The sequence below is a fragment of the Buteo buteo genome, chromosome 3 (assembly GCF_964188355.1).
Source record: "Buteo buteo chromosome 3, bButBut1.hap1.1, whole genome shotgun sequence".
NCBI lineage: Eukaryota > Metazoa > Chordata > Aves > Accipitriformes > Accipitridae > Buteo > Buteo buteo.
The window spans coordinates 19,572,741-19,587,842 of record NC_134173.1 but is presented as its reverse complement, the minus strand read 5'-3'; the positions used below and the strand labels follow the sequence as shown (position 1 = coordinate 19,587,842).

At 40.2% G+C, this 15,102-nt stretch overlaps 1 protein-coding gene across 2 annotated transcripts in view; it reads right to left on the bottom strand.

Annotated features, from left to right (window-relative positions):
- PIEZO2 (piezo type mechanosensitive ion channel component 2) overlaps positions 1-15,102 on the bottom strand; it is a 312,188-nt gene that overhangs the window by 80,395 nt on the left and 216,691 nt on the right. For both annotated transcript variants that reach the window (XM_075022962.1, XM_075022964.1), the window contains exons 12-18: positions 14,708-14,844; positions 12,359-12,595; positions 7,344-7,467; positions 5,475-5,725; positions 4,649-4,797; positions 3,733-3,906; positions 343-384 (exon numbers count right to left, since the gene is read on the bottom strand). In XM_075022962.1, coding sequence (XP_074879063.1) covers positions 343-384; positions 3,733-3,906; positions 4,649-4,797; positions 5,475-5,725; positions 7,344-7,467; positions 12,359-12,595; positions 14,708-14,844 — 1,114 coding nt within the window. The remainder of the gene's footprint in view (positions 1-342; positions 385-3,732; positions 3,907-4,648; positions 4,798-5,474; positions 5,726-7,343; positions 7,468-12,358; positions 12,596-14,707; positions 14,845-15,102) is intronic.

The window sequence follows — 15,102 nt, the reverse complement described above, 5'->3', positions numbered from 1 at the left end:
CTTTCCATGCACAAACAAAGGGTAGATAAACGAGCCTCCTCAACCAAGTCTATTGTCTGCAGCCAATTACAAATAGCACCAATTATTCCTGTATTGAGGCATGGGCAAAATTTAAGAGAAGAATTCCCAGCTGGGAGATGAACTCACAAGGTATAAATATGCAGGAGAGAGATGTATTAACTGCTTCACCAGCTTTAGGAGACTACAATACCTGAACAACTTTATCTCCTTTACCTCACAGGACTGGGCAGCAAGAACATACTTTCTTTTAAGGCAGTTAAGAAGTAACAAAAAAGTTAAGGTTTATCTGTTTTAAAGGAAAGGAAGAATTTAAGTACCCACCTATTAATTATTAGATAAACACGGCCATTGACTTTGGCATGACTATGAGGTGGGAGATGAAAGCACAAGAATGCATGAGATGAAAATGGGAAATGAATTAGAGAGAGAGAAAAGGAAACCATTAAACAGGAATGAATGCACTTTCCTGTCTACCAAGAGAGACATATTGTCATAACAAAGCACAATCTGACAGTTTAATGCACATCATGCAGTGAAAAGTCTAGGAAGCTTATAAATGCAATACTTAGACATTTAGACCATATGCAACTTCAGTTAGAACTACAGATACTTTTCACAGTCCCCAAAATGTGATAACAGCCTCTACTGCTTTATCTCAACTAAGCCTTAGAATATCCATATTTTTAAAAATAGCTATTTTGCTTCTTTTTTTATTTAAAGGTAATTATGATGGAGCATCATACCGTATTAATTATCTATATCACAGCCTTTATCTCTGCCATACCATAATTCATGGTACAGCAAGGAAATGGGCTTGGAAAGTCCTAATCAGAGGATTCTTCTTTCTCTTGCAGATGTAAAATTAAGACACTCAGTTCTGCCACCTTTATAAATAGTGAGAAGTGTCTCATGTTGCCAGTTCCAGCATGCCACTTTCTGTCCCCTCTATTTGCAGCTGGCAGAGCCTTACTCTTGAACTCGCTCTGCGAACTTTGCTCATGTGAAGCAGCATCTTAATACATGAACACTCTCAGCAATTTTAACAGGACTCTCCAGTTAGACACAAACATAATACCATAATCATACATGCCAGCTGAGGGGCAGATGGAGGAACTGGAGATGCTTTCCCTATTACCTTCATGACTAGCTCTCACCTGCTGTGGTTGTTTTAACAAGTTTGCTATTAAAAGGATTGAGTTCTGTCTGCTTACTCAAAATTAAGGTTCAGTTTATTTATTTAAAAATTTTTGTTTGTTGCAAAAGAAGCAGCAAAAAAGCATTTTGAAAGGTAAACTAGCTGTTGAGTGAATGCTAGTGTTTTCAAAACAAAAGGGAAAATTAAGTTTTAGTGGCTTTGTAAGAAAATTACACACATATAGGTGAGTCTTTAGTCTGTGTTTTAATTGTCCCTGCAACTTAATTTCTATTGCTAGCATTACTGTTAAGCTGGAGCTGGTTGTTGTGCTAGTTCTTATCCAGCTTTATGCATCATCAATACAAATGTCAACTGAGGTCTCATCCTGAAGCTTTGAACTATAAAATTGGCCGATGCTCTATACTGATTTATCACATTGAGGGAAGAAAACAGCTGAATCTCAATACATCAGGCAGTGTTGATGGTAGTACAAACCAGAAAAGGTGTTCTGATTTGGGTAACAGACATACTCATGAAAGTTTCTGAGGAGGAACAAATTATGTATGTGATAATTATAATTTTGAAACACCGAAAATGGCAAATGTAGCCCATATGCCACATTTAAGATTTAAAAATATCTTGCTACCTATTTGAGAGCTCAATACAATCTAGTACACATTTAGACTGCAAAAAATAGCATTATAGTAGCAAGACAAAAAAGCTAATGATCTCACACGATCATGTTCACCTGCCACTTTACTTTGGTAAAAAGCCTGATGCAACAATGAATGTCTACTTTCAGCACTGTATCTCAAGGCTACGTATTCCTGGCAAAAATTTTAGCTCTTGACAAGACACTGAAAACATTTTCGGTCTTTAGTATCAGTGGTTCCATCCTTTGGGAATGATGTGACTTTAGTCACAGTGATTCTCTTCATGCCAACACTTGGAGAGCTGTATAATATTTTAGTATCTTTCATGTATAATAGAAAGATTTGCAAGTAGTGGTTTCACAGGCAGAGTGTACTGTACCATGAACCCACCTAAATCCTGGGAGTGCCTCGGGTGGGTTTTTTTTTCCATTTTGTGCCTCTTGGATTGCACTAGGACTGAGGAGGAAGCTGTTTCTATGTTACTCAGCACAAGTGCAAAGTGTCTGGGCTACAAAGGAGCTTGTGCAGTTACTGCAGACTGTAATGCATTCCCCCAAATGCCTCAGCCCAGGAACAACCTCCATTTCAGCTCAGACACCTATGTGGGCTCTGGTTTCAGGGCTTGGCTGTCCAGTTTAGAGATGTTAATGTGCACCTGCTGCTGCACAAGAAGTCTGCTACGGGCAAAGAAAGTTTGCTCACAGGCCATTTCAAAGAGCCCTTGAATCTACCATCACATTTAGCAGTTCAAGAAAACCAAAAGGAAAAGGTATTATGCAAACAGCCATTTAAAAAGGTAAGACAAAAAAACCCCACAACATTGTTAGGAAATTTTGTCAAGTTTGATTTGTTCTGGTTTTAGCAATTATTTAAATACACAAACCAGAAGCATTCTATAAAAGTACAGCTTATTCTCATGCACTGACGATAGGGAACACAAACATACTTGTACTGTATGCTGTAAAGTAGCTTCATATTAAATTGAATGCATAAAAAATATCTGAAAAGCTTTTGTAAATCTAGCAAGTCCTAGAGCAGAATTCTCTGTTAAGATAAACTGTTATTATTCCACAACTGTGGTGTACGTGATGTTATGCAGCTAGTCCCCATTCATAGAAGTGCAGCTGCATTACGCTTACCATTGGGCAGGTAAACACTCTAAAAATAGTGTCTAAATGAATTGGCTTCTTCAAAGAATTAGAGTAAATGTCATTGTATAATGTGACACTGTGTACTCTGAAATCATTTCTCTCTCTTACGCTCCTGGAGCAGGATCCTGGGCCAGATATGTTTTTATGCAGGAGAATACAGAAGAGTTAAACACAGGAAAAGTGAGGTCCCAGAATCATGAAAAAATGCTAATGAACTTCTGGATGAGATTGCTGAATGTCTCAAAGAGCTAGCATAGCCAAGGGTCAGTACTGTAAAGGCTAACCGCTGGTTTGGGATTTTTCCATTTCTGAAGCTCAACTTTACAAAAAGGCCTAATTGTCCAGTGCAAATGAGGTATTTGGCAAAGATCTTCCAATCTTCATATGGCCCTCAAAATGGACATTGAAAACCAGAAGTGACCCAAATTAAAAGCTGTATTTCCTATTATTGATAGGACTTACAAAAAAGGCACACATAGCAGTTAAGCATCTAACTCCCATTAAAGGTCAAAGCCAATCAGATAAATACTCTTAGTACCTTTGAAAATGTACCCCAAAATGAAAAAATTCAGTGTGGGGGGGAAAGTAGGGGAAGACAGATACTTTGGTTGTCCTTTGTTTAGAGGGGTGCTGGATACTGAGCATCTTCTTTTTAAGCCAGGTAGTCATAGCAAAGGCACATAACATCTGATGAAAAGTGAGCATTACAAGACAGTCAGAAACAGCATTTTCATACACATAATCAATAGCACCATTTACTTTGTTTCGTTACCTGTAAATAGTGTTGTCCTGTTTGCTGGTTACAGCTTTTAAATCGGTGAGCTGGAGAAACCGGTCATGGAAATAGTGAAGGTGTAAGATACATGCCAGTAGGAAGGACGTAGGGATAAAGATGCGTGTGAATAGCTCAGCCACAGAAAACTGTTTTAAGCCAAGGTCTGCTAGTCTGGAAAAAAAAGTAAGCCACTAAGCCACCTCTTCACACCAAAATCTTTTTCTTGCCATAAGACATTATTACAAATCATTTGCAATAGGGAATAAGGGGCTGGTCCTTGTTATGTGGTTTTGGTTTTTAAAATTCTTCTAAACCAGCAAGTTTTACAATGCAAGTATCTTGCATTTGGACTCAGTAATGTAGAGATATACTGTAAATGTACAGAGTCAAATAAGCTAACCCTGCCATAGGGTTCTTGAACCAGATGAATTGTTCTGACTGGAAGTCCTGCACTGGAGATCCACTCATGTTGCATATAATTTATCATGTAAGCTCCTGTTGAGAAATGCCCAACACATCATGAGGAGGAAGAAACTCAGCCCTCTTCATTAGCAGGAGGGCAGGTCCACCTTCATCAGCTTCAGACATCCTGCAAATCTACCCTTTATCTCTCCCCGTATCTTGTTCCTATTGTTAAAGAGGAAGAGAGAAGCATTGGCACTGTACTGGGAAGAGGAGCAATGCCAAGGCCTTGGAAGGAAATACAACTCTTTGAGCCGCTGTCATGCCCTTGCTCATCTCTATTGTTACACCAATAAACCTATGGCTTCAGAGTTGAGCACTTGAAGTCAGCTGTGCCTGGGGATGGTCTCATGATGGTTTTCCCTTGTAAGAAGGAAGACTACTCAGACCATTCCACTGCACTGAACTCAAAAGTCCAAGGAAAAAAATGAAATTAAACAAAAACACTTACTTGTTTTCATCCAGGCCTGTCATGTTCTTCCACAACCCAGGGAATGACTCAAACTGGTATGTATAGATGAAGATAAGTACCAGCATCGTGTAAACAACCACTGACATCCAAAAGTACTTTAAAATCCTTCTCCACCATTCATAGTGCACCTGAAAATCACACACTAAAGATGCTGAAACAAGCTGAAGGCAGACACTGACAAAAATACTGACAACACTGTACTGGCAAACAAAGATGAAGGATAACATTTTTCCCAGCTGGCCTGAAGTAAGCAATGCTTACCCAAGGGCAGCTACAGTTCTTTGAGACACAGTTTTTACTCTTGATGAACATGCACTCAAGTACAGGCTCTTGTGTAAAAATGTCTGTTGGGACATGGCCACAGACATAAAGGCCAGGGACAGCTTCAATCACTCAGTTTCATCACCATTAGGTGATGAAAGTCCAGGAGGAGTGGGACTCCATGCTCACTGGGGTGTGGAAGCTATGTGGACCAGCTGTCACAAAAACTGGTGGCTATGTAGGACATGCTCAAGCCCAGCATTCTCCCACCCAGATTCCAAAGTTCATGGTGATGTGGGGTGGCGTCCCAGAGCAGAGGTGTGTACTGTATGCATCTAATTTATGTGCACTTTGCCTGTCACTATAATCAAAAGCCAAAGGGGAATTACTCTTAACCCCTTCAAATGATCTTATTATGTCATATCTAACTAAAGAACAAAGTCAACTGTTTATGAATTCAGTTTGGAGCTACTTTATTACCAAATTAAAGGTATGAACCGTTGCATTCAAGGACAAAATTTAGTTAACTACAGTTCTCACTTACCTGATAGAGGGCCACACAGAAGAGGAACAGTACCATATAGATGATTTTGTACATGACAATTCTACCCTCAAAGCTGACAAAGAAGAACATGCCCCCACAGACGTAAATCCAGTACTTGATGAACATAGCCATCACCAGCTTCCCCAGGACTTTCATAATATCCTGCTCATCCTCATCATCCTCTTCCTCCTCCTCCTCCTCCTTCTCTTCCTCCTGTTCTTCTGCCACTTCTCCCTCTTGCAACTCCTCTTCTGCAAATACAGAGTCACATTTGGCCTCTGTCTGTTCTAGGGACTTTTAGTAAGAATTTAAATGGCTGGAAAGCAAAATCTCTGCACAAAACACAGGAACTTGTAATATTCACAAGAGACTGTCTTTCTGAATCATACATGCCTCCAGAGCAGGGGAAGGAGTTTTAACTTCATATGAGCTTCAACCTGCTCCTGGAGCCATACAGTGCATAGCTATACATCTTACCAGACACCTGTCTTCACTTTGTCTGAAATGCAGGCAACTGTAGTGGAAAATTAGAGCCTAAGGGTTGTATAATGAATAACAGTCAAAACACTTTCCATGGCAATCCCTATACTTCCAGGCAAGAAACCTTTTAAACTGGAAAACAAAGAAATCACCAGCACTACCAGAAACCTCTCATCTTGAGTTTAAAGTTTAAACTCTCATCTTGAGTTTCGTCCTTTAGAGTATATTGTGGTTACCTCTAAAAACCACAAGCAAGAGAAAACATTAACATAAAACCAAACAAGCTTAAAAAATACAAATGCTGCACTAACGCTGCTGTTTTTCAAAGAAACTACCACTTATCCAGCTTCCTCTGCTGTACCTGAGCCATTGCAGAAAAGACAAGCTGCTTTTGCCCTATGAAGAGGTCAGGATTCCCCAGTTACTAACCTTGTGAGGCTTGTGGAGGGCAGGCTAAGTGTCCACCCAATAGCAAGTACCTGAGCAAGTATCTAGATAACATGGCTTGTCAAACTCATAGCACGTAGCTGTAATGCTTTTCTTGCCATTGAGAACAAGATTGAGACTTCACCATCAAAAGGCTTACCCACTCCTTTTGTCCCACTCACCATCCCTCTTCTCAGACTCTTTCCTTGCTCTTGCCTTGCAAATCCTTGCAGTGTTCAGCTCTGACACTGATCAGATGTTTTACTGAGACAAATATTGTAATTAATCAAACAGGAAACTACATCACTGCTTCCAGGGCTGGCTTTCTACCATTTCAGTGAGTTCAACTTGTTCAGATCAGCATCCAGAGAGACAGAAAAGGGCAAGGAAGGTTTGGGGGAACATGTGCCCAGTAGCAAAAGAGAGAACAGGCCACTGAGCTGTTCGATGAGCTGAAACTGCAGCAGTAAACTTTGCTCTCAGGTAAGCTTCTGAGAGCATGAGCCCCTGCACTGAAAGTACACATGCTTATTTTCCCATTGAAATGAGGAGTTTAACTTCTGGTTTTGTACAAGTGTTTAGGTACAAACACAACTTCCAAGGAATTTAGCGACTGACTTTTCTTATGTAAACTCTTCTTCTCCTGTGGTTAAACTCCTAGGGTAATTAATCTGCTGGTTTAAGTTTGGGACACAGGAGTAAACTGATTATTTGAACGTTCCATGACATTTCTCAAATGAGTCATTTTAATTACCTTCCAGTAAAGAGAATTCTCATTTTATTTGAATTTCTAAATTTCAAAGGCATTTTATTTTTATATCCTGAGAGATAGTTGCACAGATAGATATTGTAATATCTTTCTTGGCTAATAACAGGTATCTTGCTAGTTGCTTTCAGCATCACAGAGATGCAGTAACTGGAATTTCTATCATGACTGAAGAATTAAGTTGGATCTGGCTTTACCTTTTTCTTCATTTTCTTCACTTCCAACTTTGACCTCAGATAAAGTAGCTTCTTTTAGCTGAAGTGCTTTCTGTTCAGTGAGGTGTTGCCTAAGCAGTAGCCAGAAAGTAATTGTGAAAAGAATCTGCAAACAAAAATCAAAACAAAAACAACAGACTAATTGTATATCCTACATCCTACTAATACAAACATATGTTTTCATAATTTTGCATGCTTTTGTTTCCTCTGTCCATCAAAAATGGCAATGATGGCATCAGTGTCAAAGTGCATCTTTGTGGAAGTTAAGTCATTTGGGGAACATCCTGCATTAAAAGAAACTTTATTTCATTTGCACTTTTCTTTGAGTAATAACTTACCACTCTACATCTTTTCTTAAAGGTATTTGCCTATATGGTTCTATTCTACTCCGTTCTATTCAGTTTTTAACTACCGTCTTATAACTTTAAAGATCTTCTCATTATGTATTTATTGGTATAATTCCCATTTGTTCATTTTTCCGCTTTTTCAGGGAAGAAGCACATGCAGGTGAGTGTATTGTCATTATTAGCATTTGGCATATCCTAAATCTTTTGATTTAGGAGGTTTGGTACTTTAGGTGCTTAAAAGCAATTAATTTAAAAATCAAAAATTTCTTTTTACGTCTTTAAGTTACAGAAGACCCAGTCAACTGAATATGCCTTGCATTTGGAGTAGTTACAAGATTTAAGATGGCTCTTAATTCTTTGAAGAGCTTTAAGAGATGATAATTCAATAACAGCAGGATACCTTAGAAATAAATAAATCTTTTAATGAAAAGTGTATTTCTGTGTTTTCAAAAAGCTAAATTCAAAAGCTTGCAATACTGAGAGATGGCCAAAATTCAGAAAACAGCATGATGCCTATTCATCGCACACTTGATTTTATGTTTACATTCTACAAAGTTTCCACTGATTTCAGTGGTGCAGAACAGGACTTATTTCACTACTTAGCTAGAAGAATAACATCTCCAATAGGAAGCATCTAAGAGCCAAGTATTTTGCACACAACAGAATGACAAGGTCAGTAGTCTACAATGTAAAGAACTCTCCTGTTTTTCATCTAACGTGCAAGTCATGGTGAAAAGGAGAGGTCCCAGGCTAGTGACAGCTGTTTCCACTGACACTGCGGCTAATGCTGAGCTGCAGCAGAAGATTGCCAGCCTGTGTGAATTGTCACAGCTTCACCAGATACCTCCTGGAGCTCTGGCTTTTGCAACACAAACCTTTGGTATTGTAAAACACGGATTTGTTCTGCAGTGATTAGCTCTGTCTCCCCACCACATTTACTCCTTGTTCTCTTTAGCATTTCCAGAGCCAGAGCTAGCTCTTAGAAAAGTCTTGAAGGGTTGCAGATCAAAGAAATGCTTTTAGTCACCTTTTACAGTATCCATTTTATTTCCTTTTCAGATCAGCAAACACACACATAGCATGCAGAAAATTATGCAGAAAGAATTACAGTGCATTTCTTTCTATTTTCCTCTCTTTGAAGAATACAGTATCCAATCTTTATTTAAATTCAACTGCTGTTCAAAGGACTTTAAACTAGGAATAAAAGGGAGGGACAGAGTTACTAGCAGCCTTAGAGGGAGTGATGGACAGGGCTGACAAGCAAAGGGCGCCTGGAGTGATGTGAACAAAAGGAAACACATAATCAACAAAACAGGGCTTATGCAGGATGACCTCAGGCATTTGTATGTAAGCAGGGAAATGCCTCCAAGGCACCATTACAGGGAAACCCTCCAGATCCTTTCTGGGAAATCAGCATGCCAGGTGCCTCTCTGAAGTGCCTGTACGCTAATGCATGCAGCATGGGGAATCAACACGAGGAATTAGAGACCTCTGTGCAGGGCTACAATCTTGTTCGGATCACAGAGACAGGGTGTGATGGCTTGCAGAGCTGCAATAGAGACACAGACTCTTTAGGAAGCACGGGCCGGGAAGATGTGGAGGTGGAATTGCAATTTGCATGACAGCACAGCTGGAACACATGGGCTCTGCCTAGGGATGGATGATGAGCCAGGTAACCTGGGAGGAACCCAGAGACACTGGCCGAGCATGCAGAGACATGGTTAGAAAAGCCAAGGGCTGAAGTTGAGTCTGGCAAGGCATGTCAAGAGCAACAAGAGCTTCTGTAAGTATATAAGCAGAAAACAGAAGGCTAGGGAAAATGTGGGCCCACTGCTGAGTGGGGCAAGGGCCCTGGTGTCTCAATAATCTTTGGTTGTGGTGACTGGGAGAAGTGCTGGAAGATTGGAGGAAAGCAAATGTCACTCCTGCCTTCAAGAAGGGCAAGATGGAGGATACAGGCCGGTCAACCTCACCTCGCTCCCTGGGAATGTGAGGGTGGTGGGACACTGGAACAGGTTGCCCAGAGAAGTTGAGGATGTCCCATCATTGGAAGTGTTCAATGTCAGGCTGGACAGGGCTTTGAGCAACCTGATCTAGTGAAAGATGTCCCTGTCTACAGCAGGGGGGGGTTGGACTAGATGATCATTAAAGGTCTTTTCCCACCCAAACCATTTTATGATTCTAAGGTGATGGAGCAGCTAATCCTGGATATATTTCCGGGCACATGAAGGACAAGAAAATCATCAAGAATAGTCAGCATGGATTCACCAAGGGGAAGTCATGCTTGACCAATTTGATAAACTTCTACTATGAAATAACTAACTTGGTAGATGAGAGGAGAGCAGTGGATGTTGTCTACCTAGGCTTCAGGAAGGCTCTTGACACTGTCTCCTGTAAGATCCTCACAGACAAGCTGATGAAGCATGGGCTGGATGAACAGACAGTGAAAATGTCTGAGGTGAAAACTGGCTGAATAGCTGAGCTCAGAGGGTGGTGATCAGTGGCATAAAGTCTAGTTGGAGGTCAGTGACTGCCAATGTAGCGCAGGGGTCAACACTGGATCCAGTTCTGTTCAACATCGTCATTTATGATCTGGATGATGGGGCGGAGTGTACCCTTACCAAGTTTGCGGATGACACAAAACTGGGAGGAGTGGCTGATACACTGGAGGGTTGTGCTGCCCTCCAGAGGGACCTCATCAGGCTGGAGAAATGGGCTGACAGGAACATCATGGAGTTCAACAAAGGGAAGTGCAAAGTCCTGCACCTGGGGAGGAACAACCAGTTGATGCACCATTACATGTTGGGGGCTGACCAGCTGGAGTCTAGTTTGGCAGAAGAGGCCTGCGTGTCCTGGTGGATACCAAGTTGAACATGAGCCAGCAAATGTGCCCTTACAGCAAAGAAGGTTATGGTATCCCAGGCTGCATCAGGGGGAGTGTTGCCAGAAGGTCGAAGGAAGTGATCCTTCCCCTCTACTCAGCACTGATGAGGCCACAATTTGAGTGCTGTGCCCCAGCACAAAAGCGACAAGGATGCAGTGGAGAGTCCAGTTGAATGGCCACTAAGATGAAGGGACTGGAGCACCTCTCCTATGAGGAAAGGCTGAGAGAGCTGGGACTGTTCAGCCTGGAGAACAGAAAGCTCAGGGGGAATCTCATCCAGTGTCTATAAATACCTGAAGGGAGAGTGCAAAGAGGATGAAGCCAGACTCTTTTCAGTGGTGCCCAGTGATGGGACAAGAGGCAATGGGCACACACTGAAACACAGGAGGTTCCCTCTGAATATCAGAAAACACCTTCTTCCTGTGAGGGTGACCGAGCACTGGCACATGTTGCCCAGGGAGGTTGTGGAGTCTCCCACCTTAGAGTTATTCAGAAGAACCTGTCTGGACATGGTCCTGTGCAATCAGCTCTAGATGGCCCTGCCTGAGTAGGGGAGTTGGACCAGATGACCTCCGGAAGTCTCTTTCAGCCTCAACCATTCTGCATTTCTGTGAAATTTACAGAGTGCATTATATTCAGCCTAAACCACCCCACCAGACATCTTCTATTAGTTTTATGCTTGTGGCCAAATCATCATATATACACAACAGTCTCCTTTCTTGACACCAGCCAGTTTTAGATAAGATATTTCATGATATAGGTAGTAAGAAACAATGTCAGAGGGGCTGACATATTAAGACAGTTAAAATTCCTTAGAGATTTACAAAGTCATTGAGAGAAACTGTAGAACTTCTCTTGCAGAGCCCCTCGAGCTTTAGCTCTCTTACTAAACTAGCCCTACCTTTATGAGAGAAATAATACAGCACTCACTAATTTTTCAAACGCATTAAAGACCCAGAAATGGTTGTCCAAAGGGCACTGCCAACAAAGAAAATCACTTACAGAATCACCTTAAATGGTAATTAGGAATCACAAGGGAAGTGATTCACTTAGCGCATGGGGAGCAGTGCCAACTAGATGCACTCTCTGAGACTCCCCTCTTGGGTGCTCTAGGAAACAACTTCCTATTTATGCTCATTCCCTCCCCGAGAAGCAAACTTGCCAAACAAAATGCATTTTGTAGTGCTTTCAAGACATCAAAGACAGAAATCTATGATGCACTGAGGTCAACAAACTCTCTTGTTTCTGACCTGAAATGGATTCCAACTCATGTTGCTTCAGGTGTAAGGATAAAGAATTAAAGCTCGGTGACAGCTATGTACTGCTGCTTGTGCCAAATCATAAGGGAGTGAGTAGTATTGGTAATTGCAATGACACCACTGTTCTAATTGCCATCATATTCAGAGACAGACCTGACATCCCATGGGTACTAATCTAACAAATAAATCAAATCACATCTAGTTTTGCATTCAGTTTATAAAACCAAACAAGTGAGCAATTTCCATCCACTAAGAATTTTCTACAGAATTATCATGAAAACCTACAAAGATGTCTGAAACATTTGTTTTTGTATTAGCCGAACAAGCAAGAAGCTATTTTCTGAACACTATTTTTTAATGACTTATCATTCTCGTAGAACTGCTGCTGAACATGGTTGTACTGAATACTGAGGATTCACTCTTAAAGAAATGCCAAGAGATCCACGTTTTTTATCACAATGTATTTTGCAGTTTCATAAATAGATCTCAGCTGTTTGTAACACCTACCTTTGACGCCAACTCCCCAGGTTCCTTTCTTTCTAAAAAACCAGATACTTGAGGAAGCTCATCATTCTTGAGCTCAATACTCCATATATACTGCAACGTTAGCAGTAAATTTCCATAGAAAACCATGAATGGTGAACTGATCATGGCGTATTTCCTTCGGTCGCGAATCATCCACAATGTGCAAGACCAGATCAGTAACACAAAAGTCAACCAGCTGTGATATGTGATACTCCATGCCTTGTGGAAGGAAGAACGAGAGGAAAAAAATGTTCACAGATACATTCAGGAACAACATTGATGCATATTGCCAGTTACACATAACTTATGCTTCTCTACTTAGCCCAAATTTTAATTGTCATGAGACTCTCACTCATATTAATCAACTACTGGGCCAGCTACAATAAACCCCTTGGAGAACACACAGAAAGTGGATGCTTAAGAAGCCCACAGCTGAGGGTGAACCCTGCTTTGTGCAGTAACTGCACCTTGGTAAGGTTTGTAAGCAGACTCATTGCTTCTCGTTACACCAAACTAAATGAGATGGAAAATACAGACTAACTTTTGGGCACACAAGATCTTCTTGCAAAACTAGCAGCAAAGAATTTAGAGTAGGAATAGCAAAACATATTCAATAGCTACTACATTCAAGGCCTTTGACAGACTTACAAAACTATGCTATCTCCATACTGTTCTACCTTTTGTGGAATCAATTTAAAATGGAAAGCTATGGTATGCACACACTGCACATACCTAACCTGAAGAACATTTAGTCTACGCTAACCATGACAGATTACCTGAAATACTCACAACTACAGAATGTTTTCTATAGCTTCCAGAAATCAGTTACTGAAACCTGCTCTATTAAACACTCAGGGAAAAGGGTTGGTGCTTTAAGTGGTTTTTTTATTAACACTGTGTTATCAATTTAGGACTAAATTCAGCTATATAGATGCTGGTGTAACTGTGGAGTAACTGTCAATAAAACATTTTAGATTCCTTTTCAATTTAAATAGGAAAGTAAGAAACATTAAGAATATTTCAATCAGTTTAGCTCAGCCCCTGTGGAAATGATGTCTTTTAAGGGTATGTGAAAAACACCAATATGCTACTTCTCTGTCCCAATATGAGAAAATAACTTACACTGAGCTGTCTTTGGCTATGGTATAAGTGGAACTTCCATCAGATCACACCATAATAAATTCATAAATTAATTTGGATCATATAAAATAGGGATATATCACTAAGAAAAAAGCTAGCAGTGTCTCACTATTAAACTACAAGAAAGGTCTTCATATAGATCTTCTCCATTGGTATTGAGAGATAGGACCCTAGAAATGAATCAAAAAGGCAGGGCAGATCATAAGAAGTATGTGAGTGTAAAAAATAGGAAAAAGAGGCACTGTGTCAATATGAAAATAACTACTTGCTAATGTCTCAGAATTCATCAAGCCTGATCCAGACTCTGCACAAGGAGTCTGCCTCATTTAGTTGAGAAACTTTTCCTGTTAAAGGACAGCAAATAAAGTTTGAAACTTTATGCAAACAAGAAGCAGCCAAGCTAATTTGTTTTACCATTTTTAATGCAAAATTGGGCCAAGAAGGTTTATGGTTAATTTCATCACAGTTGAAACATTTCCAAAACAGTAAAACCAAAGCTTGCATTGGGAATATATAGAGAGATTTAATCATTATGCTGAAAGCTTGCTACAGTGCAGCTCAAGGTATTTGCATCAAGTGGGCTTAAAAGCAAGCAACAACACGAGAAAGAGAAATAAGGGTGGTAAACAAAACAATAGCAAAATCTTGCTTGGCACAAAGCTGTATTTTCCTTGAGACTTTTCTGTGTCAATATAGGAAATCAGGCTTTACAGATCTTTTCTTCTCAGAGAGTAACTGGATGCATGCTTCACCTTGAAATAGGAACTATGTTTTTTTAAAATTTACTACATCACTATGAAATGATTTAATTTTTTAGGCAAATTTCTGAGTGGAGCAAAAGCGTGACAAGCCTGCTTATGCAGAAGCTTGGGAATCAATAGAAAACTGAGCCCCAGTGGTTTTCTGACATTCAACAGACAACAAAACCCAGGGTTCCCAGTCCTGGAAATGTGATGCTTTACCCAGAACCCCACGTGTTGCCCTATTTATAGGTCTGTAACAGGCCTGAGAATTATGCATTAATAACGTAAAATGGACCCCAAATTATGCAGACACCATGTTGAAATTTTCTAACCCTGATGCAAACACTGAAAACCAACCGATGAAATTACTTTCAGGAAAACATTGAGAAGACACATTTATTTGTAAAATTAACAACATTTTTTGTTTTGTTTTGTTGCCAGTACTTACCATCATAGCTATCAGAGCACAAATGTAACTTTGTTTCATGATAAATTGGAACACAGAGACCAGGGCATGTAATTTAACATTTTCTTTTTCTTCCTGAGTAATTTCCTCTTCCTCCTCTTCCTCCTCCTCTTCCTTTTCTAAGTAGAAAAAGAAATCCTTATTTGCAATTCATGCTGGTCTAAAAGTAGTATATGCACTCTCTCCTGGAATGATTTCACTTGCAGTCACTCTGATGGCTACTTCTACAGCAATCAGCAAGCTCAAGATGGGAGCCAAAGAAAAATTACATCTGAGCACAGACAAGCAATGAAAACCCCACAATCACTGTGTTGGTATGCAAAGTATTTTGGATAGTATATGCCTAGGGCCCAGTTTAGAAAACTGCCATATTTTCA